The sequence below is a fragment of the Microcaecilia unicolor genome, chromosome 7, assembly GCF_901765095.1.
Source record: "Microcaecilia unicolor chromosome 7, aMicUni1.1, whole genome shotgun sequence".
NCBI classification, from domain to species: Eukaryota; Metazoa; Chordata; class Amphibia; order Gymnophiona; family Siphonopidae; genus Microcaecilia; species Microcaecilia unicolor.
Genome location: NC_044037.1, coordinates 132,578,630 through 132,604,710, shown reverse-complemented (window position 1 = coordinate 132,604,710; position 26,081 = coordinate 132,578,630). Strand labels below are relative to the sequence as shown.

The following is a 26,081-nucleotide window of genomic DNA, read 5'->3' as shown; positions in this document are numbered from 1 at the left end:
CGGAAAAGACAGTTGGGTACAGATGGACACCTGGCCGGAAAAGAAATCTTACAAAATAACTAGAACAGGAAAGAAGTTGGTACAAAAAGTACAAATGAGCATCTGCCGGAAAAGAGGAAAAAAATTGGTACAGAGATATTGGCCAATAAGATGAAAAAAATAGGTACTGCCATAAGCCTCTATTAAGATCTGTGCCTATAAAAGAGTTAACATTCAGACAGAAAAGTTAGAAGCTTCTTCAGCACTTGACCGACGGCAGAGCTCTGTGCATTTGAACCTAGATGTATGTATTAAACTGAAGACTTTATCTTGGTAAGAATAAACAAGATCTTATTCCTGAAAACTATCTTTGTCTTTATTTCTACATACTGTATTATATGTGGTCTTTCCTTATTATCTGCTATACACAAATAGACTACACAGACTGAACCAGAAAGAGTAGATTAGAAATATATGTATATGTGGGAACACAAATGGCCCAGGATACACCTAGATCCAGAAAGACAGAAAGCAGTGGTCATGGGGATCAGGTTTGAATTGCGGCTTATGATGCCTCCTCAAAACAGACCCCCCCGGGTTTGGAGGGAAACTGTAAACCTTTTGGATGAACTTAAGATGTTTAGTCCCCCATGTGGAAGAGCCCAGAAGGGGTCTAAAAGAGGAGCATTTAAACAGTCTCGAGAACACAAAGCCTCCCCCAACTGCGCCAACAGAGTCCTATCCCCCGTCCTCCACGTATGCTCCCCGACCAACTGATAAACCAGGCAATGCAAGTCTCTCTCCTCTCTCTGCCTCTGTTTTCTCTGAGAGGCTAATGCAGTAATATGACTTCTCATTGTAGCTTTCAAGTCCTCCCAAAGCCCACATCATTAAATTCAAGGTACTTCAACAAGAAACGCTTCATGTGCCCTACAATCCAGTATAATACACCCCAATCGCCCTGAGTCTCCCATACCTATACCCACACTGGGGTATGACCAGACTACACAATCAGACTGATCCCTGACTGCCTATGCAAGGAAAAAAGTGACCTGTCTACAAAAAGAAAATCAATCCTTGAATAGCTTGATGCACTGCTGAAAAAAATGTGTAGTCCCTCCGAGTCTCTCGTCATACATCTGCCAAATTAAGTGCCCTCAAAAAGTGATGAAACTGTTGCCGATCCCATACCCAATCATACCCTCAGTATTATCCAATTGAGGAGCCAAAGTTAGATTGAAATCCCCCCCCCCCCCCCAACTAACCCTCTTTCCTGGTACTGCAAAATTTCCGCTAGACACCAAACTAAGTACTCCCCTTGGCTCGCATTAGGGGTGTACATATTAACCACTGTATATGTACGTCCATTAAGGACTACTACAACCAATAAAAATTGCCCCTCTTCACCCTACTTACCAATTTAACTCTTTTGAAATAGTATCCCCACCCCTCTTCCTTGATTTAAGGGTGTTAGATTCCCAAAGTCTCACTGAGTAATAGACGGTCCGAAGCAGACGTTCATAACACCATTTCAGATGAGTTTCTTGTACTAAACAAATTTGCCCTTTCAACCTTCTCATCTCCTGACATTTAGCAGGGGAATTAAGGCCCCGTGTATTAATATGTCTAAAAGATAGGGCCACCATAGTCTTCCAAAGTTCAACTCATTCAACACCAAATCAACAATCAACCCCTGCCCCCTCCACTCACCACCCATTCCCCACCCAACAAACCTCACCTCCTCCCTGAGCGGGAATCCACCTCTCTCCTACTCCTCCATACAATGAAGTGACATTCCCAGAGAGCGCACACAGACAAAAATAACAAACTCGTCAGACCACCCTACGCCTCCCCATCTCACACATACCACCCCTCCCACTCCCCAACATATCCATCCCACCACTCACATCATACACACCCTATAAACAGACCAACACCCATTCCCCTCATGAACCCCTACTGAAAAGTCAATGTCAGAAAACAGTCTCCCTTCCAGAAGACCTATAAGATTCACACAGGTCTTCATGGACATACAGGTCCTGGTCCACCTCCCTGCAACTCTTCACGGCACTGTCCACAGTGGGGGCCCTCTGCCCCTGCCAACAGAAACCCACCAAGCACTGTCTAATCTCCACCTAGGGCTGGATGAGGCAGGGCGCTCTATGCCAGTGCGCCACGACTCCATTCCCCACCAACCAGCAATATAAATCCTGTACTGTTTTAAGGGAGTCCTTAAAGTACACGGACTCAGGGAGGCCCCGGATCTGCAATTTATTCCGTCTATTGCAGTTCTCCAGGTCCTTGACCTTGCTCATAAGCTCTTGAAAATCCCCCCTGTAGCTTCTCCACTGCTTTCTTCGCTACTGCCATTGTGTTCTCGCAGCCATCAACACACTCCTGTACCTGGTGGATCCGGGCTCCCATGCCCACCAAGTCTGCTTTCAGCTCCTGCACTGCCTCTTTAATGTGTGTCTTGACTGAGGCAATCTCCAACAGTATTTCCCCCATCCAAGCCTGTGGATCAAACTGGGGTGTTCCAAGTCTGCTCTGGGATGCAATCTGCTCACCCACTTCCTCCTCTGCCTCTTGTGTGCAGACCAGACTGTCCTCTGTCATCATCCCTGCTGTTGCTCCACTATGTGGCCCACAGTCCGGTGCTTTCTCACCACTTTTTTGCTGCAATGTGGCCATCGCTAGCATGCAGTCAGAAAATTGTTTTTCACAAAGAGGTTGGTTGATGCCTGGAATGCTCTCCTGAGGGAGGTAGTGGAGAAATAAATTGTGGCAGAATTCAAAAAGGCATGGGATGAACACAGAGTATCTCTAATTGGATTAGAAAAAAACAAAACTTAGAGTTGCACATGTGTTTGTATGTCAAGTGGTGCTTAGATGGTAACTCTGGCAGTATCAACTAAGGCCAGAGCTAGGCTGACTTGTATGGTCTGAGTCCCGCATACAGCAATTCGGTTGTAGGATGGGTCGGAGAGAGCTTCGACGGCAACTCTAGTAGTTGGAACATAAGAACAGAGCCAGGAGGGCTTATATGGTCCATGTCCCAGAAACACTAAAGAAAAACCATGATCAAGTATATAATATCACGTTCATTGTTGATTTAATCTTGAATTTATAATGAATGTGACTGTTGGGCAGACTGGATGGACCATTCAGGTCTTTATCTGCTGTCACTTAACTATGTTACTATGAACTATAAAATTGTATTCCATTTTATGTTTGTTCAATGTATCTGATGTCTTAAAATATATTGCAGTTATCAAAGTGATACTGCTTTTGTGTGATAGCTGATATTTCTCCTTACCTGGGGTGATAGATGCTGCCTCGTTAGCATTCGCAACTTCTTCCAGGATGGGGAGCAGCATTTGGGACCAGGAATGAAATCTAATTGTTCCATATGCAGGGGTATTAATCTGAAGGTCCTTGGTATAGCAATCATACAGTGGTGTGTTATTCTTTGTATCCCTCTTTTCTCCTCAGGTGGCGCACTTGGCATTCCATCTTGGGGTAAATTTTGGTTGGCAGTCCTGAATGTATATAGCTGGGATGGCATGAACACACTCTTCCCAGAGATGTGGTAGGTAAAAACATCTACTCCCACTTCATGATATAGTATAAATAAATGTAGTTACACAGAGTACAGGTGAAACATCTTTTCTTGGTCTTTAATAAATTTGAGTAGCCTTCAAGATGTCAAGGCAACATGAGTTAAGGATGATGTAATGTTCGAGCCAGGGGCGTAGCTACATGGGGCCACGGGGGCATGGGCCCCCACAGATTACGCCCTGGCCCCCTCTACATTTGACCCCCCCCCCCCCCCCCCCCCGCCGCATCAGGTACCTTGTTTGCTGGCGGGGGTCTCCAGACCCCGTCAGCCGAAGAGTCTTCTTTAGCACCGGTCGACTCCGGCGCCTTCGTTGTGGGATCATCTGTTTCTGACGCCTTACGTCCTGCATCGTGCATGTAGCCCCGTGCAGCATGTAAGGCGTCAGAAACAGATGATCCCACAACGAAGGCGCCGGAGTTGACCGGCGCTGAAGAAGACTTTTCAGCTGGTGGGGTTTGGGGACCCCTGTCAGCAAACAAGGTACCTGATGAGGCGGGCATGCGGGGGGGGGGGTCGGCGGCTAAACAGTGCCCCCCCACCTCGGGCTCTGGCTCCCCCTCCTGCCGAGGTCTGGCTACACCACTGGTTTGAGCATGGGGCAGACTGTTTCTACAAACATGTCCTGCCTGTCAGTATGTATTATAAAATGTAACTTGCCTTATAGCACAATTGGAAAGGCATGGGCTAAATTCAAGTACATAGTAGTACTACTACTTATCATTTCTGTACTCCTACCAGACATATGCAACACTGTATAAAAACACACAGGGGTCGATATTCCACTGGTAGCACTCAGCATTTTGCTGAACAATGCCGGAAATTCAGTGCCGGGTCATGTCTTGGTTTTGGCATTGAATTTCTGGGTTTGTGGAGCCTGCTAAAGCATAGCTGATTCACCACTTAACTAGCTACGGGGCCCTGCATAAAGATAGGGCTTACTTTTGGGCTGTCCTATCCTATTCTTCAACAAGGCCTACAATGAGAACCTATAACCTCACTAAGTCACCTCACTCTCTCCTTCTTCTCTCCTCCCTTCCTAATCGCCACACATTACTAACTGTGTCTGATATCCTGATATGACAATGTTATCAAATCTATGTAAGCCACATTGAGCCTGCAAATAGGTGGGGGAATGTGGGATACAAATGCAATAAATAATAATAATATTTATGTGGTTACCTTAGCCAGTTAAGTGCTGCATATCAGCACTTAACTTGCCATGTGCTGACTTCATCCCCAGAACACCCCCCCAAAATAGCCAGTTTTGAGATGGGATCTAACTGGACATTTTCAGCAGCACTGTCCGGATATGTGCCACTGAAAATTACCAGTTAGCCCTAAACAAGCAGTCTAACCGGCCAGGAGCCATTTCTGGCCAGTTTAATCGCTTTGAATATCGACCCAATAAGAAACAGTCTCTGCTTGACAGAGTTTACCATTTATTAAAGACTTGTAAAAAAGGCCTGTTTCTGTCAGAAATGAAATGGGCGCTAGCAAGGTTTTCCTCGGAGTGTATGTTTGAGAGAGAGAGAGAGAGAGAGAGTGTGTGTGTGAGAGATGGAGAGTGTGATAGACAGAGAGTGTGTCAGAGAGAGTGTATGTGAGAGACAGAGAGTGAGTGTGTGCCCCTTCCCCCCTCCCTTTATGGTTTGAGGCCCCCCTTCCACCCCCACTTCTCTGGTCTCAGGACCCCCCTCACGCCCTCCCTCCAGCCACCCATGTCCAGCGACCCTCCTCCCCCCCTGCCCCCCCTCCAGCCACCCAGGCTGATGTCACTGACAGCTGATTCCCAGGCAGGGGGAGGAGTAGGGAAACACGCGGAGCAAGTGGCAGGGAGCGGCGCATCAAATAACGACCCTCCTCTCCCCCTGGCCCCCCTTGCAGCCCCCCATTTCCAACGACCCTCCTCTCCCCTGCCCCCCCTGCATCCACCCATGTCCTGCGACCCTCCTCTCCCCTGCCCCCCCTGCAGCCACCCATGTCCAGCGACCCTCCTCTCCCTCTGCCCCCCCTCTAGCCACCCATGTCCAACGACCCTACTCTCCCCCTGCCCCCCCTCTAGCCACCCATGTCCAACGACCCTGCTCTCTCACCTGCCCCTCCTTCATCCACCCAGGTTGTGTAACCAATTCTTAGGGGCAGGCAGGAAAGATCCCTGGTCCTGCCTGCCCGCTGCTGGCGCTGACGCTGACACTCCCCCGCTGCCGGATCGCTGTTCAAAATGGCCGCCGAGACTTCCAATGGCGGACTTGCGAGACTTCTGCTGAAGTCTTGGAGTCCGCCCTTGTAAGTATCGGCGGCCATTTTGAACAGCGATCCGGCAGCAGGGGAACGTCAGCACCAGCGCCAGCAGCAAAGGATGGGGCAGGTCATATTAGCATATTCATTTGCCTCTCTTCCAGCCAGAAGAGACTCAGCCTAGTCCTCGGATTCAACTTATGACCTGCAGTTCTTCCTACCAGCATATCTACTGACCATTTTAGACTCATTTACCCTTTCCCTATTAACTACTTTCCCTGCTTCCACTATTCTATCTAATTTGATTGTAACCATATCATCTCTGATCTGGCAATAGCCATTCAGTGCATTGTAAGCCACTTTGAGCCTGCAAAATTGTGGGAAAAACGTGGGGTATAAATGTACAATATATATATATATATATATATATATATATATATATACACACTTTCTTAAACAACCGTATCATGTAATTATAATTCTTTATTCAAATATTATATTTAATAAATCACAAATGTTGTCCACCACATGTCAAAAAAAATCATAAAAACCAACACTCTTCCATACTCATCACATTCTCAGTCAAACATTTTATACATACCTACTTACTCATCCATCCTTAAAACTAATACAAAACATTACAAAACATCTAATATCATTGACAAAAATAACTCAAGGCTATATAATCTACGATCGTTATCACAAGGAGCAGTGTTCATACTTCTAATTAGGATCTCTTCATTTTAGTCCATATTATCAACTGCCATCATGTCAGCTGACAAACATCCGGGAGTTGTATCCAACAAATTCTTGACAAAGAAGATTTTTTCACTCAATCATCAAAATCCATTAGAAACAGCTGTTACAACTCCAATTGCTCCACTTGAGAAAAACGATCTTGATTCTTTTACAGTCTTCTTATCAATATTAAGGGACCATTTTGTACAAGGATCCACTTAATAGTTCTCTTATACCATTGTCCTCTTCAGCAAGAGTTAGGCTGGTTAGATATAATAGCGATGTACGTTTAAGCATCAAGACCCTATACGCACGTGTTTTGCTCAATAGAGCGTTTTCAGGGGTCAAGTCCTAGATGAACAACAAAATGTGTTCAATTTTTGTCTTAGCATTCAAACTACCATCACAAACAAATATCGTTCAACTCACCGGCTATCGCTGGTTGTTGGGAACTCGAAAAAACCAGTAGCCCACAGGGCCGTCAGAAACGACGCCCACGCTTGCGCATTAGCTAAATCAGGACCCAGTATTTGAACACCAGCACTAAATTGCTCAGCCACTCAGGCTCTACCACACACTTGTCTTTAAATGCTCAACCACTCAATTTCTTTGTTTAGGCCATAAGGTGTAACCGTGTTCCACCTGAAAATTAAACGTTGTTCTTTGTGCAACAGCATTAAAGGGATATTACCTCCCCTATTAGTTTTTACCTGACCCAGTACCACAAACCGTAGATCCTGTATTTCATGTCCTTTCATTTGCCAGTGGGATACTATAGGTGCTTCTTTACGACCTGTATGCAATCTACTCAGATGTTGGGATATATACGTATTTTACTTTTCTGAGTAGTTTGCCCAATGTACCACAACCCGCATGGACATTGAATACCATAAATGCAATTTCTTGTATTACAATCTGAATATTCCCTTAATATATATTCTCCGAGGACAAGCAGGCTGATTGTTCTCACTGATGGGTGACGTCCACGGCAGCCCCTCCAATCGGAATCTTCACTAGCAAAGTCCTTTGCTAGCCCTCGCGCGCCCGCGCGCACCGCGCATGCGCGGCCGTCTTCCCGCCCGAAACCGGCTCGAGCCGGCCAGTCTTCTTTTGTCCGCACTCGGTACGGTCGTATTTTTCGCCGTGTCGAGCCCCGGAGAGTCGACCTCGCGCGTCCATATTGTTGAACGTGTTTTTTCTTCATAAAAGCTTTCCTTGTACTCGGGAAGTGCTCCGGAACCCCTCCACCGGGTTTCGTTTCAATCCTCCCCGTATTTCCAGCTTTTGGCCCCGATAAGTTTTCTTTCGTCGTCGGGGTAGGCCTCTTTTCGGCCTCGGTCGAGATTTTCTCCCTCTAAAGTTTTGGTGCTCTTTTTCCGTCATTTCGGACTTTGATTTCGCCGGCGTGATTTTTCCGCCCATGACATCGAAGCCTTCCAGCGGCTTCAAGAAGTGCACCCAGTGCGCCCGGGTTATCTCGCTCACTGATCGACACTCGTCGTGTCTTCAGTGTCTGGGGGCCGAGCACCGCCCTCAGAACTGTAGTCTGTGTTCCCTGCTTCAAAGGCGGACTCAGGTAGCGAGACTAGCCCAGTGGAACGTTTTGTTCTCGGGCTCTTCGTCGGCATCGGCACCGGGATCTTCGAGTGCATCGACGTCGTCAGCGTCCAGACCATCTTCCTCGGCCGCCCTTGCATCGAGTGCATCGAGGTCAGGAGGTGGTCAGGCAGCTGAAGGCGTGCAGAAAATTCCTGGCCAGAGGAGTTTATGACACTTTTGATGTTGCGTCCAGGGCCGCTGCTCAAGGTGTGGTGATGCGCAGGCTCTCATGGCTGCGTGCCGCCGACCTGGAGAATAGAATCCAGCAGCGGATTGCGGACTCGCCTTGCCGTGCGGACAACATTTTTGGCGAAAAAGTCGAACAGGTGGTAGAGTCTCTCCACCAGCGGGACACCGCATTCGACAAATTCGCCCGCCGGCAGCCTTCAGCTTCTACCTCTACAGGTAGACGATTTTTCGGGGGAAGGAAGACTGTTCCCTACTCTTCTGGCAAGCGTAGGTACAATCCTCCTTCCCGACAGCCTGCGGCCCAGGCTAAGCCCCAGCGCGCTCGCTCTCGTCAGCAGCGTGCGACTCAGCAAGGCCCCGCGGCGCCCCAGCAAAAGCAAGGGGCGAGCTTTTGACTGGCTCCAGCAGAGCATAGCCGACATCCAAGTGTCCGTGCCGGGCGACCTGCCGGTCGGAGGGAGGTTGAAAGCTTTTCACCGAAGGTGGCCTCTCATAACCTCCGATCAGTGGGTTCTGCAAATAGTCCGGCAGGGGTACACCCTCAATTTGACCTCAAAACCTCCAAATTGTCCACCGGGAGCTCAGTCTTACAGCTTCCAGCACAAGCAGGTACTTGCAGGGGAACTCTCCGCCCTTCTCAGCGCCAATGCGGTCGAGCCCGTGCCATCCGGGCAAGAAGGGCTGGGATTCTATTCCAGGTACTTCCTTGTGGAAAAGAAAACAGGGGGGATGCGTCCCATCCTAGACCTAAGGGCCCTGAACAAATATCTCGTAAAAGAAAAGTTCAGGATGCTTTCCCTGGGCACCCTTCTCCCCATGATTCAGCAAAACGATTGGCTATGCTCTCTGGACTTGAAGGATGCCTACACACATATCCCGATACTGCCAGCTCACAGACAGTATCTGCGATTTCAGTTGGGCACACGCCACTTCCAGTACTGTGTGCTACCCTTTGGGCTCGCCTCTGTGCCCAGGGTGTTCACAAAGTGCCTAGCTGTGGTAGCAGCGGCACTTCGCAGGCTGGGAGTACACGTGTTCCCATATCTCGACGATTGGCTGGTAAAGAACACGTCCGAGGCAGGAGCCCTGCAGTCCATGCAGATGACTATTCGCCTTCTGGAGCTACTGGGGTTTGTGATAAATTACCCAAAGTCCCATCTTCTTCCAGTGCAGAACCTCGAATTCATAGGAGCCCTGCTGGATTCTCGGACGGCTCGCGCCTATCTCCCAGAGACGAGAGCCAACAACTTGTTGTCCCTCGTCTCCCGGGTGCGAGCGTCCCAGCAGATCACAGCTCGGCAGATGTTGAGATTGCTGGGCCATATGGCCTCCACAGTTCACGTGACTCCCATGGCCCGCCTTCACATGAGATCTGCTCAATGGACCCTAGCCTCCCAGTGGTATCAGGCCGCTGGAGGTCTAGAGGACGTGATCCACCTGTCCACGAGTTTTCTCGAATCCCTGTATTGGTGGACGATTTGGACCAATTTGACTCTGGGACGTCCCTTCCAAATTCCTCAGCCACAAAAAGTGCTGACCACGGATGCGTCTCTCCTGGGATGGGGAGCTCATGTCGATGGGCTTCACACCCAAGGAAGCTGGTCCTTCCAAGAACGCGATCTACAGATCAATCTTCTGGAGTTACGAGCGATCTGGAACGCTCTGAAGGCTTTCAGAGATCGGCTGTCCCACCAAATTATTCAAATTCAGACAGACAACCAGGTTGCCATGTACTATGTAAACAAGCAGGGGGGCACCGGATCTCGCCCCCTGTGTCAGGAAGCCGTCAGCATGTGGACCTGGGCTCGCCGGTACGGCATGGTGCTCCAAGCCACATATCTGGCAGGCGTAAACAACAGTCTGGCCGACAGATTGAGCAGGATTATGCAACCTCACGAGTGGTCGCTCAGCTCCCGAGTGGTGCGCCAGATCTTCCAAGCGTGGGGCACCCCCTTGGTGGATCTCTTCGCATCTCGAGCAAACCACAAAGTCCCTCAGTTCTGTTCCAGGCTTCAGGCCACCGGCAGACTGGCGTCGGATGCCTTCCTCCTCGATTGGGGGGAGGGCCTGCTGTATGCTTATCCTCCCATTCCTCTGGTGGGGAAGACTTTGTTGAAACTCAAGCAAGACCGAGGCACCATGATCCTGATTGCTCCTTTTTGGCCGCGTCAGATCTGGTTCCCTCTTCTTCTGGAGTTATCCTCCGAAGAACCGTGGAGATTGGAGTGTTTTCCGACCCTCATCACGCAGGACGAAGGGGCTCTTCTGCATCCCAACCTCCGGTCCCTGGCTCTCACGGCCTGGATGTTGAGGGCGTAGATTTTGCCTCTTTGGGTCTGCCAGAGGGTGTCTCCCGTATCTTGCTTGCTTCCAGGAAAGACTCCACTAAGAGAAGTTACTTCTTTCATTGGAGGAGGTTTGCCGTCTGGTGTGACAGCAAGGCCCTAGATCCTCGCTCTTGTCCTACACAGACCCTGCTTGAATATCTTCTGCACTTGTCTGAGTCTGGTCTTAAGACCAACTCCGTAAGGGTTCATCTTAGTGCAATCAGTGCATACCATTACCAAGTGGAAGGTAAGCCGATCTCAGGACAGCCTTTAGTTGTTCGCTTCATGAGAGGTTTGCTTTTGTCAAAGCCCCCTGTCAAGCCTCCTACAGTGTCATGGGATCTCAATGTCGTTCTCACCCAGCTGATGAAACCTCCTTTTGAGCCACTGAATTCCTGCCATCTGAAGTACTTGACCTGGAAGGTCATTTTCTTGGTGGCAGTTACTTCAGCTCGTAGAGTCAGTGAGCTTCAGGCCCTGGTAGCCCAGGCCCCTTACACCAAATTTCATCATAACAGAGTAGTCCTCCGCACTCACCCTAAGTTCCTGCCAAAGGTCGTGTCGGAGTTCCATCTGAACCAGTCAATTGTCTTGCCAACATTCTTTCCCCGTCCTCATTCCTGCCCTGCTGAACGTCAGCTGCACACATTGGACTGCAAGAGAGCATTGGCCTTCTACCTGGAGCGGACACAGCCCCACAGACAGTCCGCCCAATTGTTTGTTTCTTTTGATCCCAATAGGAGGGGAGTGGCTGTAGGGAAACGCACCATTTCCAATTGGCTAGCAGATTGCATTTCCTTCACTTACGCCCAGGCGGGGCTGGCTCTTGAGGGTCATGTCACGGCTCATAATGTTAGAGCCATGGCTGCGTCGGTAGCCCACTTGAAGTCAGCCTCCATTGAAGAAATTTGCAAAGCTGCGACGTGGGCTTCTGTCCACACATTCACATCCCATTACTGCCTGCAGCAGGATACCCGACGCGACAGTCGGTTCGGGCAGTCAGTTCTTCAGAACCTGTTTGGGCTTTAGGATCCAACTCCACCCCCCGAGGGCCCTGTTTGTTCTGTTCCAGGCTACACTCTCAGTTAGTTGGTAAATTTTTTTAGGTCAATTTCTGTTATGTCCTCGCCGTTGCGAGGCCCAATTGACCATGGTTGTTGTTTTGAGTGAGCCTGGGGGCTAGGGATACCCCATCAGTGAGAACAAGCAGCCTGCTTGTCCTCGGAGAAAGCGAATGCTACATACCTGTAGAAGGTATTCTCCGAGGACAGCAGGCTGATTGTTCTCACAAACCCGCCCGCCTCCCCTTTGGAGTTGTGTCTTCCCTTAAGAGTTTGTCTTGCTACATACTGGACTGGCCGGCTCGAGCCGGTTTCGGGCGGGAAGACGGCCGCGCATGCGCGGTGCGCGCGGGCGCGCGAGGGCTAGCAAAGGACTTTGCTAGTGAAGATTCCGATTGGAGGGGCTGCCGTGGACGTCACCCATCAGTGAGAACAATCAGCCTGCTGTCCTCGGAGAATACCTTCTACAGGTATGTAGCATTCGCTTTCTTTATCATCAGAATGGGGAATTTTAAGCGATTGCACCTGCATCGCAAATTTACAGTATACACATCGATTGCATATTTTATGGCCAACCACATCCAATCCACTATCTTGTATCTTGTTTCTATTTGGATTCAAACGCTCCCCCAAATTTGCCCCTCTTGAAAATGCAAACCGTGGAAAATTTTTTTAAAGACTCTTGAATGCCTAACATAGACCAGTGTTACTTGATGATCTGCACAATGTTAGACATCTGAGTAGTGCTGTTTGAGAACCTTGACTCAGATAGGCTGCAAATATTGCAGGAGACAAAACCCCGACTGGAATCCTTGTGGATTAAAATTCCACGGGAAAAGGGATGGTGATAGGAGTGTACTACCGTCCGCCTGGCCAAGACGAGCAGACGGACGCGGCAATGACAAGGGAAATTAGGGAAGCAAATAAAAAGGGCAATGTAATATTAATGGGTGACTTCAATTATCCGGATATAGACTGGGTGAATGAAACATCGGTACACGCAAGGGAGGTGAAATTTCTTGATGAAATCAAGGACGGCTTCATGGAACAGCTGGTTCAGGAGCCGACGAGAGAAGGGAAAATACTAGACTTAATCATTAGTGGGGCTCATGATCTGGTTCGGGGGGTAACGGTGTGAGGGACGCTTGATAACAGTGATCTCCTTCCCCTCATTCCTCTCCTTCCCCTCATTCCCTTTCCTCCTTTCCTGAAGTTACTATTGAGGAAACTACACTTCTCCTTTCTTCCTCAAAATGTACCACCTGTTCCTCTGATCCCATTCCCACCCACCTTCTTAATGCCATCTCTCCTACTCTTATTCCTTTTATCTGTCACATTCTCAACCTCTCACTTTCCACTGCGACTGTCCCTGCTGCCTTTAAACATGCTGTGGTCACACCTCTCCTTAAGAAGCCTTCACTTGACCCTACTTGTCCCTCTAATTACCGACCCATCTCCCTCCTTCCTTTTCTCTCCAAATTACTTGAGCGTGCTGTTCACCGCCGCTGCCTTGATTTTCTCTCCTCACATGCTATTCTTGACCCATTACAATCTGGTTTTCGCCCTCTCCACTCAACCGAAACTGCGCTTACTAAAGTCTCCAATGACCTATTACTGGCTAAATCCAGAGGTCAATATTCCATCCTCATTCTTCTTGATCTTTCCGCTGCTTTTGACACTGTCGATCACAGCATACTTCTCGATACCCTGTCCTCACTTGGATTCCAGGGCTCTGTCCTTTCCTGGTTCTCTTCCTACCTCTCCCTCCGCACCTTTAGTGTTCACTCTGGTGGATCCTCTTCTACTTCTATCCCTCTGCCTGTCGGCGTACCCCAGGGTTCTGTTCTTGGTCCCCTCCTCTTTTCTATCTACACTTCTTCCCTTGGTTCATTAATCTCATCCCATGGCTTTTCCTACCACCTCTACGCTGATGACTCCCAAATCTACCTTTCTACCCCTGATATCTCACCTTGCATCCAAACCAAAGTTTCAGCGTGCTTGTCTGACATTGCTGCCTGGATGTCTCAACGCCACCTGAAATTAAATATGACCAAAACCGAGCTTCTCATTTTCCCCCCCAAACCCACCTCCCCGCTCCCCCCATTTTCTATTTCTGTTGATGGCTCTCTCATTCTCCCTGTCTCCTCAGCTCGAAACCTTGGGGTCATCTTTGACTCTTCTCTCTCCTTCTCTGCTCATATCCAGCAGACCGCCAAGACCTGTCGTTTCTTTCTTTACAACATCCGTAAAATCCGCCCCTTTCTTTCCGAGCACTCTACCAAAACCCTCATCCACACCCTTGTCACCTCTCGTTTAGACTACTGCAATCTGCTTCTTGCTGGCCTCCCACTTAGTCACCTCTCCCCTCTCCAGTCAGTTCAAAACTCTGCTGCCCGTCTCATCTTCCGCCAGGGTCGCTTTACTCATACTACCCCTCTCCTCAAGACCCTTCACTGGCTCCCTATCCGTTTTCGCATCCTGTTCAAACTTCTTCTACTAACCTATAAATGTACTCACTCTGCTGCTCCCCAGTATCTCTCCACACTCGTCCTTCCCTACACCCCTTCCCGTGCACTCCGCTCCATGGATAAATCCTTCTTATCTGTTCCCTTCTCCACTACTGCCAACTCCAGACTTCGCGCCTTCTGTCTCGCTGCACCCTACGCCTGGAATAAACTTCCTGAGCCCCTACGTCTTGCCCCATCCTTGGCCACCTTTAAATCTAGACTGAAAACCCACCTCTTTGACATTGCTTTTGACTCGTAACCACTTGTAACCACTCGCCTCCACCTACCCCCTCCTCTCTTCCTTCCCGTTCACATTAATTGATTTGATTTGCTTACTTTATTTATTTTTTGTCTATTAGATTGTAAGCTCTTTGAGCAGGGACTGTCTTTCTTCTATGTTTGTACAGCGCTGCGTATGCCTTGTAGCGCTATAGAAATGCTAAATAGTAGTAGTAGTAGTAGTAATATGATTGGTTTTGATATTGGCTACGAAGTAAGTGAACTCAGGAAATCAAATACACTAGTGTTTAACTTTAAAAAAGGAGACTACGATAAAATAAGGAAAACGGTGAAAAAAAGACTGAGGGGAGCGGCTGAAAGGGTAAAAAACTTGAATCAGGCGTGGATGCTGTTCAAAAACACCATCCTAGAAGTACAGGACACAAATATATTCCGCGTATTAGAAAAAGAGGAAAAAAGACCAAACGTCAGCCGGCGTGGCTAAACGGTAAGGTAAAGGAAGCTATTAGAGCCAAAAAACAATCCTTCAGAAAATGGAGAAGGGAACCGACAGAAGACAATAAGATAAAGCATAAGGAATGTCAAGCCAAATGCAAAAAGGAGATAAGGAGGGCTAAGGAGGACTTTGAAAAAAAGTTAGCGATAGAAGCGAAAACACATAGCAAAATTTTTTTAGGTATATTAAAAGCAGAAAGCCGGCTAAAGAATCGATAGGGCCACTGGACGGCGGTGGTGTTAAAGGGGCGATCAGGGAAGACAAAGCTGTAGCGGAGAAATTAAATGAATTCTTTGCTTCGGTCTTCACCGAGGAGGATTTGGGAGGGATACCGGTGCCGGAAAAGGTATTTGAAGTGGACGAGTCGGAAAGACTAAATGATTTCTCTGTAAACTTGGAGGACGTAATGGGGCAGTTCTGCAAACTAAAAAGTAGTAAATCGCCAGGTCCGGATGGTATTCATCCCAGAGTATTAATAGAGCTGAAAAATGAACTTGTGGAGCTGCTGTTAGTAATATGCAATTTATCCCTAAAATCAGGTGTGGTACCGGAAGATTGGAGGGTGGCCAATGTAACGTTGATTTTTAAAAAGGGTTCCAGAGGAGATCAGGGAAATTATAGACTGGTGAGTCTGACGTCGGTGCCGGGAAAAATGGTGGCGGCTATTATTAAGAATAAAATTACGGAGCACGTACAAAAGCATGGGCTGCTGAGACAAAGTCAGCATGGATTTAGTGAAGGGAAGTCTTGCCTCACAAATCTACTGCATTTTTTCGAGGGGGTGAACAAGCATGTGGACAAAGGAGCAGTAGTCGAGGCGAGAGGTAATGAGAGCGTGGACGAGAGTTCGGGTGGTGTGCTCAGTGAGGAAAGGGCGAATTTTGTTGATGTTGAAAAGGAAGAAGCGGCAGGTTTTGGCAGTCTGCTGGATATGCGCAGTGAAGGAGGAGTCGAAGATGACCTCGAGGTTGCGGGCAGATGAGACGGGGAGGATGAGGGTGCCATCAACTGAGATAGAGAGTGGGGGAAGAGGAGAAGTGGGCTTAGGTGGAAAGATGAGGAGCTCGGTCTTGGACATGTTCAGCTTCAGGTGGCGGTTGGACATCCAGGCAGCAATGTCGGACAGGCAGGCCCGATACCTTGGCCTGGGTCTCTGAGGTGATGTCTGGTGTGGAGAGATAGAGCTGGGTGTCATCAGCGTAGAGATGATACTGGAATCCATGAGATGAGATCAGTGAGCAGGGCCGGTCTTAGGCAGAGGCGACCGAGGCGGCCGCATAGGGCCCCGCGCCTAAGGGGGCCCCGCGCGGCGTGCCTCGCCTCTGCCTCGCCGACCACGCTCGTCTGCCCTCCACCCACGTCGCGAGTCTCCTCGTTCCCCTGCTGCTCTCCCTCCCTCCAGCCACCTGAGACATCTCCCGTCTGACCCCCCCCCCCCGACCCGCCAAACGACCCTCTTCTTTTGCCCGCACCTCAACTGACCCGACCCAGCATTTAAAAAAACCTTCAAGCGGCGGTGCCGGTGCCTCGCGTCTGAGGGCAGAAAACTTGCTTCGTCGTTGGCCGGCCTTCCCTCAAGTCCCGCCCTCTGATGTAACTTCCGCAAGGGCGGGACTTGAGGGAAGGCCGGCCAACGATGAAGCGAGTTTTCTGCCCTCAGACGCTGGATGTAGGGGAGGAGGGCTTCTGGACATAGGGGGAGGGTAGGGGGCACAGGAGGGTCACTGGACATGGGTGGATGGCAGGGGAGGGCATAGGGGACAGGGGGGTTGCTGGACATGGATGGCAGGGGGGACAGGAGGGTCGCTGGACATGGGTGGATTGCAGGGGAGGGGGTTTCTGGACATAGGTGGATGGCAGGGGAGGGCAGGGGGCACAGGAGGGTCGCTGGACATGGGTGGATGGCAGGGGAGAGCATAGGGGACGGGGGGGTTGCTGGACATGGATGGCAGGAGGGACAGGAGGGTCGCTGGACATGGGTGGATGGCAGGGGAGGGGGTTTCTGGACATAGGTGGATAGCAGGGGCGGGCAGGGAGGACAGGAGGGGCGCTGGACATGGGTGGGTGGCAGGGGAGGGGGTTTCTGGACATAGGTGGATGGCAGGGGAGGGCAGGGGGCACAGGAGGGTCGCTGGACATGGGTGGATGGCAGGGGAGGGCATAGGGGACAGGGGGGGTTGCTGGACATGGATGGCAGGGGGGACAGGAGGGTCGCTGGACATGGGTGGATGGCAGGGGAGGGGGTTTCTGGACATAGGTGAATGGCAGGGGCGGGCAGGGAGGACAGGAGGGTCGCTGGACATGGGTGGATGGAGGGGAGGGGGTCTCTGGACATAGGTGGATGGCAGGGGAGGACAGAGGGGGCAGGGGGGGTTGCTGGACATGGGGGGATGGAGGAGAGAGAAGAAATGCTGGACATGGATGGAGGCGAGGGAAGAGTGAGGAAGGAGATGAGGTGAGGGAAAAGGAAGAGAGGAGATAAAGTGCACATAGATATAGAAAATAGGCAGAAGCTGGATCCACTGGACAGTCAAGTCTGCGGAGGACCCAGCTTTTACTTACGGATGTAGGGCAAGAAATGAAGAAGAAAGGCAGAAAGTAAAGAAATAAATGGAAAGGAAGCCCTGGAAACGGAGTTAAGAGGACAGATAGCAGCACAATCGGATACTGAGCCAGCATGATCAGAAAAACAAAGTCACCAGACAACAAAGGTAGAAAAAACTATTTTATTCAGGATTTATTAATTGGAATATGTTAGTTTTTGGAAATGTGCATCTGTGATATTTTTCATGTAAGTTTTAATTTTTGTAGTATTGCTACATACTGAGTCTGACTTCTTGAGGTAACTTTCCAGTTCAGTATTTTGCATTCATGTGTTTTTCAGGTGTGATCAAGGAAGGTACAGTATTCTGCTAGCGTATAGTTTGCAGCCCTTTTGTTTGTTTTTTTTCACTAGGTTGTGCACTGGTGTTTTAGAGCCCGGTGTAATTACAGTTGCCTTTCCACGCCACGCATAAGGTTGTAGCTCGTCCTGTCCTTGGAATTAGTGCTGTTTATGGTTTGTGAAGGTTATGAGTGTGTTTTTGCACACGTTTGTGTATGGTGTTTTGCAGTGGAGAGATTGTGTGTTGGCCTTACTAAGGTGGCACCAAACATCGGAAAGGGTGTAGAGCCTAAATCATGACACACTATCTCTAAAAGGGTGTTTTGTGGCTCTACATGAGAATTGTGATATTATGATCCCTTGCTAGCTTCATATTGTTGATAATCTGCATTTTCCGTATGGCTGGTATATTGGTGTATAAGGTATTAATTGTGACTTTTTTTTTTTTTTTACTTATTTTTTTTTCTGTGTGTTGTCAGACAATTATGGATGACAGAGTCGGAGTCTTCTTGAGTCAGAGAGTTGTGGTATATATTTTAAAACAATTTTAATACCTTGGTGGTCTATATGTTTTTATATTGTACATTATATTTTACATATCACTTAATTTTATTGTATATCTTTTCATTTCATTTTTATTTTATTGCATATATGGGTTACAGAGTAATAGGGGAATTTGAAAGTACTGAATCTTTTCTTAATATTTTTCCTTTATTCTCCTTTGTTATGAGAATTGGAACTACTAATTGTAGTGGACTTGAACTGAATAATTTCTGGGGAGGGGAGGTTTCATGATAGCATTGTGCTTATTATTTCAATCAGTTTTTTGTACAAGTTTAGCTTCATTTGTCTTTGAAATTTCATAAATAAAAAAATGTTCTAAAAATGGAATAATTTTATCAATGGGGTGGAGCTAGGGTGGGGGCGGGGCTACGGTGGGGCGGGGCTATGGTGGGGTGGGGCTAGGATGGGGCCCCACCAAATTGGTCTGCATAGGGCCCCGCACTTGCTAAGACCGGCCCTGTCAGTGAGCCTAGGGAAGAGGTGTAGATAGAGAAGAGAAGGGGTCCGAGGACAGATCCCTGGGGAACACCAACAGATAGTGGGATGGGAGTGGAGGAAGATCCATGAGATTGCACCCTGAATGTGCGGTGGGAGAGATAGGAGGAGAACCAGGAGAGGACAGAGCCCTGGAACCCAAATGAGGCCAGAGTGACGAGAAGTAGATCGTGATTGACAGTGTCAAAAGCGGCAGAGAGATCGAGGAGGATGAGGATGGAGTAGTGGCCTCTAGATTTGGCCAGGAGCAGGTCATTGCAGACTTTAGAGAGTGCTGTTTCTGTCAAGTGGAGAGGGCGGAAGCCGGATTGGAGTGGGTCGAGGATGGCATGAGAGGAGAGAAAATCAAGACAGCGGCTATGAAGTATTTTGGAGAGGAAGGGTAGGAGAGAGATGGGGCGATAGTTGGAGGGGCAGGTAGGGTCAAGTGATGGTTTTTTTGAGGAGAGGTGTGACTAGGGCGTGCTTGAAGGTATCAGGGACAATTGCAGTGGAGAGAGAGAGGTTAAGGATGCGACAGATGGAGGGGTTGACAGTATGGGCGATGGTGTTAAGTAGGTTGGTGGGGATGGGATCAGAGGAGCAGGTGGTGCATTTCGAGGAGGAAAGAATGCGGGAGGTTTCATCCTCAGTGATCTCTGGAAAGGAGGAGAAGGAGGCCTGGGTTGGTTGGTTGAGGGAGAGGGTTAATGGGTGAAGAGGGGGGGTGGGGGTGATGGCTTGGTAGTGAACTCAAGGTTGATCTTTTGCACTTTGTCGTGGAAGTAATCAGCCAGTGATTGAGGAGAGAGTGAGGGGGGAGTGGGAGTGGTGGGCACCTTGAGGAGAGAGTTAAGGGTGGCGAAGAGACGACGGGGGTTGGAGCTGAGGGAATTGGTCAATTGGGTGTAATAGTCCTGTTTTGCAAGGAATAGGGAGGAGTGGAAGGAGGATAGCATGAATTTATAGTGAAGGAAGTCTGGATGAGTACGAGATTTCCTCCAGAGGCGTTCAGCAGATCGTGCGCAGGAGCGAAGGTAGCGGATGCAAGGGGTCAGCCAAGGCTGGGGATTAGTACGCTTTGTGGGACGGGTGGTGGAAGGTGCGAGGGTGTCAAGGGTAGAGGAGAGAGCGGCATTGTAAGCGGAGACCGCTTTGTCGACAGTCTCGGAGGACATGACAGATGGGAGGAGATTAGAGATACTAGCGGATAAGGTGAGGGGGTCAGTGGCCTGGAGATTCCTGGATGTGGTGGTTAAGGTTGGGTGGGGGGGGGGGGGTGGAGAAGTGTGAATGTGATCAGGTGGTGGTCGGAGAGAGGAAGAGCTGAAGCTTGGAAATTGGAGAGTGAGCCGGATGAGGAGAGGACGAGGTCGAGACAATGGCCGTCATGGTGAGTAGGGGTGGTAGAGCACAGCTGGAGGTTGAAGGAGGATGTTAGGGTGAGGAACTTAGAAGCGTGAGGGTCGGATGGGTCATCAGCATGTATATTGAAGTCTCCGAGAATGAGAGACGGAGATGAAGGTTCAAGAAAAACAGAGAGCCAAGCATCGAAGTCGGTAAGGAAGGAAGAGAAGGATTTATTATGGGGGCGGTAGATGACTGCCACTCTGAGTGGTAGCGGGTAGAAGAGCCGGATGGAGTGGGCTTCAAAGGATGAGAAACAGTGACACTGCGGTAGGAGGAGGGGTTGGAAACTACAGGAGGGCGAGAGTAGTAACCCAACACCTCCACCGCGGCCAACTGGGCGGGGAGTGTGAGAGAAGAGGTAACCACCATGGCAAAGGGCTGAGGTAGAGTCATCCGGGGAGATCCAGGTTTCGGTTAGGGCGAGCAGTTGAAGGGAGTGGGAGATGAAGAGATCGTGGGTGAAGGGCAGTTTGTTGCAAACTGAGTGGGCATTCCACAAGGCGCAAGAGAAGGGGAGGGAAGAAGGGGGAGTAGGGGAATAGAGACAAGATTGGAGACGTCTCGGGATCGTCCGCGTGGATAGGACGGGGACAGATGAGGGGGGGCCTGGATTAGGGTTAATGTCTCCCGCGGATAGCAGGAGGAGGAGCAAGAGAGAGCGGAGGAGGGAGGGGGAGGACGGGCGACGAAGACGGGGTGCACTTAGGAGGAATGGGGATGGGTTAATAGCAGGAAGGAAGTGTTGAAGGTTGAGAGCTAGGATGGAGGAGGGGGACAAGAGGGATGGTGAGGTGGTGATGGATGGGGGTGAGAAGGGTATTGCCGTGGTGGGCCAGGCGGGAGGGCAATGAGTTCCAATGGTGGACAGTGGGGGTGGGGAGGAGAAGAGATTAGGAAGGGACAGGGCAAGGAAGAGAATGTGGATAGGAGCCATACGTAGTGACTGAGGTGTAGCAGGTGACTAAGGTGTTAGGCAGATAGATAGAGTGGAGAGCTGAATTGGGAGTTTGGAATTGATGGACTGGTAAGTGAGTAGTTGACAAGCTAGCAGCAGGCAGGCAGGTAGGTCAATGGATGAGAGGCTCGCAGGTAGGCAGGCGAGCAGGTAAGTCAATGGTTGACAAGGTAGCAGCAGGCAGGCAGGTAAGTCAATGGATGAGAGGCTTGCAGCGGGTTAGGCGGACTGGAGCACGCTGGAGCAGATGTAATGGAGCAGGCTGGTACAGCTGGACAGGCACAAGCTGGAGCAGATGGACTGGAACACGCTGGAAGTAGATGGACTGGAGCAAGTTGGAGCAGACAGTGGCGCAGCAGGACTGGAAACGCTGGGACAGACGGACTGGAACAAGCCGGAGCAGAAGACTGCGAAGCAGCAGGACCGGAATAAGCTGGAACAGATGGACTGGAGCCAGTTGGAGCAGAAGACAGGGGCGCAACAGGACTGGAACACGCTGGGACAGACGGACTGGAACAAGGTGGTGCAGGAGACAGTGGAGCGGCAGGACCGGAATAAGCTGGAGCAGAGGCCGAAGAGAGTGGAGCAACGGACTGATACAAGTCGGATTGGAACAGGCTGGGGCCGCAGGACCAGAGCAAGGCAGATGGACAGGGCGGCAGGGAGGCAAGGGCAGAGCCCACAAGGGTACAGGACATGAAAAGTGGGCCTGGGGAGAGGATCAACACGAGGGCCTAGGGGTCAGCTGCCACAGGTCACCTGGCTCCCCGAGCTCCCCAGAAGGATCAACACCAGGGCCAGGGGTCAGCTGGCCCAGGTCTCCTGACTCTCCACGCCAGAAGGAACGGTCCTGCGATCGGGGAGATAGCCAGCAGCACTCCAGGCGCCGACTTCCATGCAGATGGACCCGCTGCCCTGCCACCCTACCTCAATCTCCCACGCTGCGCCTGTTTCCTGGCAGCAGAACAAAGGGAGAGTGGCTGCCATGTGGATGTGCGGTCCCAGGCCGCACAGCCTCTTGTTGCTCGTACCGCTACCGCTGCTCGCGATCTCCCATCCACATCGCCCGCCTCTCGCCTCTCCGCCCGGTACAACCCCCGTCGACCGAACTGGCCGAGTCCACTGCCTTCAGCCAGCTGATCTGGCCAGTGACACGAAGTAGGAGGCGCCGGGAGCGCCGATCCAGGCCAGTGCCCAGCCGAGACCGAAGGAGGGGTCGCGGTTGGACGCCGTCGGACACCGCTCCGACAACGATCCGATGCCCAGAGCTTCCCACAATGCGGGGACGGATGAAGTCGGTGGTGGGACCGGCAGGGAGGGATCCAGACGGACGGGCTCACGGAGCTGATCACAAAGCAGCCAGTTTGTCGGCCATCTTATACCTCCATGAGCTACTTACTCCATGAAACAGTGTGCAGCTGTAAGGATCCACCAGGCATTCAGGATGGAACCTCCACAGACATGTTATCCCCCCACTCAGCCATCTATCCCCCCTTCAATCCATTCAGAACTCTGCCGCAAGTCTTATATTCCGCCAGAACCGATGTACTCATATCACCCCTCTCCTCAAGTCACTCCACTGGCTTCCGATCAGATACCGCATCCAATTTAAGCTTCTCCTCCTTACTTACAAGTGCACCCGGTCTACTGCTCCTCACTACCTCTCTACCCTCATCTCCCCCTACATTCCTGCCCGTAACCTCCGCTCACACGACAAATCCCTCCTCTCAGTACCCTTCTCCACCATTGCCAACTCCAGGCTCCGCTCATTTTGCCTTGCCTCACCCTATGCTTGGAACAATCTTCCTGAATCCCTACGCCAAGCCCCCTCCCTACCCATCTTCAAATCCTTGTTTAAAGCTCACCTCTTCAATGCTGCATTCAGAACCTAACCTTTCGAACATATAGGTTGCCCCAATCTGTCTGACCTTTCAGATTATCTGTACATTTGTCTTTTAGATTGTAAGCTCTTCGAGCAGAGACTGTCCTTCCATGTTAAATTGTACAGCGCTGCGTAACCCTAGTAGCGCTTTAGAAATGTTAAGTAGTAGTAGTAGTAGTAAAGGGGATCGGTGGATATTGTATATCTAGATTTTCAGAAGGCATTTGACAAAGTGCCTCATGAAAGACTCCAAAGGAAACTGGAGAGTCATGGGATCGGAGGCAGTGTATTATTATGGATTAAGAGCTGGTTAAAAGACAGGAAGCAGAGAGTAGGGTTGAATGGTCAGTATTCTCGATGGAGAAGGGTAGTTAGTGGGGTCCCTCGGGGTCTGTGCTGGGACCGCTGCTTTTTAACATATTTATAAATGACCTTGAGATGGGAGTAACTAGTGAGGTAATTAAATTTTCAGATGACACAAAGTTATCCAGGGTCGTCTCGTCGCGGGAGGAGTGTGAAAGATTACAAGAGGACCTCGTGAGACTGGGGGATTGGGCGTCCAAATGGCAGATGAAGTTCAACGTTGACAAGTGCAAAGTGATGCACGTGGGAAGGAGGAACCCGAATTACGGCTATGTCATGCAAGGTTCCGCTTTAGGAGTTACGGAGCGAGAAAGGGATCTGGGAGTCATCGTGGATAGAACGTTGAAATCTTCCGCTCAATGTGCTGCGGCGGCTAAGAAGGCGAACAGAATGTTGAATATTATTAGAAAAGAGATGGAAAACAAGCATGAGGATGTTATAATGCTGTTATATCGCTCCATGGGGCGACCGCACCTGGAGTATTGTGTTCAGTTCTGGTCGCCTCATCTCAAAAAAGATATAAAGGAATTGGAGAAGGTGCAGAGAAGGACGCCGAAAATGATAAAAGGGATGGGACGACTACCTTATGAGAGGTTAAGACGGCTAGGACTCTTTAGCCTGGAGAAAAGGCGGCTGAGGGGTGATATGATAGAGGTCTACAAAATAATGAGTGGGGTAGAGCGGACAGATGTGAAGCGTTTGTTTACGCTTTCTAACAATAATAGAACTAGGGGACACAAGATGAAATTAGAATGTGGTAGGTTTAAAACAAATTGGAGAAAGATTTTCTTTACTCAGCGTGTGGTTAGACTCTGGAACTCATTGCCGGAGAAGGTAGTGACGGCAGCTGGCCTTGCTGAGTTGAAAGGGGGTCTGGACAGATTCCTGAAGGAAAAGTCCATTGATCGTTATTAAATTCTGGGTTTTTGCCAGGTTCTTGGGGCCTGGATTGGCCGCTGTCGGAGACAGAGTGCTGGGCTTGATGGACCTTTGGTCTTTTCCCAGCGTGGCAGTGCTTATGTACTTAAGAGTATACGGGAGCACGCAAGTAAGCGGGGGCTCTTCTGTTCTCTGACTTTTAGATTGACACCATTCGTGTTGAAAGTTCAACACTCTTTTAGTAGCTTTTTTCAGCACTTTACGAGGATACCCTCGCTGGGCAAACCTATCCAGCTTGACTTGTAAACTCTTCTCGAGAGCTACATAACCAACGAATACGCAAGAGATGACTTGCAGGGATACTGTTTTTCAACATTTGTGGGTGATGACTCCAATAGTGCAGTATTGTATTCCTGTCAGTGTCTTTACGATATGCTCTAGTCGTAAAGTAACCCCTCTCCCATTTAATATTAACATCCAAAAAAGTGATCTCATGGTGACCTATATGATGCACAGATTTAATGTGTGAATCTGCGTGTGTGTGTGACAGAGAGTGAGAGAGACTGGGTGCGAGTGTGTGTGTGAGAATGAGAGTATGTGCCAGGGTCCCCCCCCTCCCAGTTGCAGGGGGTCCCTCCCTCCCTTCCTTCCTTCCTTTTTCCCAGTTGCAGGGTCCCCCCTCCCTCCCTCCCAGTTGCAGGGTCTGTCTGTCTCCCCCCTCCTTTTGTCCTCCACGTTTAGAAGGCACTGTCTATCCAGTAGAAACAGCTTTAGACTTGTTTCAGATGGAACAACAATTTAAAAATGACAATGTGAGGGGGTATTGGGCTGGAAAAGGAAGGGGGGGACTATGGGGAAGAAAATAAGTGTTAAGGATATAAAGTACTATCTTGTTATTTGATGGGCATGTTGTTCTCTCTGTTGCATATGGTTTTGTTTTCGTGGATGTAATGTGTCTTGTTGTTTTCTCATAAAAACTGTTCACCATAAAAGACAAAGTTAATTGATGTCACCAGGAAGTTAGGCAGCTCCTTGTGTATTAGTATGGACTATTCGTGTATGTCCTTTCTGGATTCATGTGAATAAAAAAGATTTAAACATAAAAACGACAATGTGAAGCAGCAGCTCCTAGGTTTGCTTGTTTTTGAGTGTATACCAATGATGGCTGCGTAGGGAAGTGGAAGCAGAGATTAACAATACGCATACCATAGACTTGCTTTGCTCACTTCCACTCCTGTCTATTAAACATCCTGTAGCATCTCATAGGTTTGCTTGCTTGGTTTTGAGTGAACGGGGATGACGGCTGCGCTGGAGGCGGTCCCGCTGCTCTTTCCCTCCTCTCTCTTCCGAGTCGCCACTGGTCCCCGACCCCCGCCCTGAGCCCTCACCTGCCTCCTCCACATTGGACACTCGCTGGAGCCGCTTATTCGCCGTCTTGCCGCCCTCCCTCTTCGTCCTCTCCGACAGTCCGAATCCGGAGTTGGAGAGGAGAGGGAGGGTGGCAGCGGTTTTTTGAGGGCGGTTAGTATGCGCAGGTGGTTTGGGAGGTTGGCAGCCAGTCTCGAGCGATTCCTAGGCAGGGGGAGGAGTAGGTTGCTGCTGGGTGGGTTGCGGTTTGTTGCTGGGCGTCGGGCTGGTGACTTCCTACTCCTCCCCCTGCCTGGGTCACTGTTTGCT

At 49.9% G+C, this 26,081-nt stretch overlaps 1 protein-coding gene across 1 annotated transcript in view; it reads left to right on the top strand.

The window, feature by feature from the left end:
• Positions 1 to 26,081, top strand: part of LSS (lanosterol synthase) — a 968,970-nt gene that overhangs the window by 271,195 nt on the left and 671,694 nt on the right. Inside the window, exon 6 of the mRNA XM_030210819.1 lies at positions 3,472 to 3,568. Within this exon, the coding sequence (XP_030066679.1) occupies positions 3,472 to 3,568 (97 nt within the window). The remainder of the gene's footprint in view (positions 1 to 3,471; positions 3,569 to 26,081) is intronic.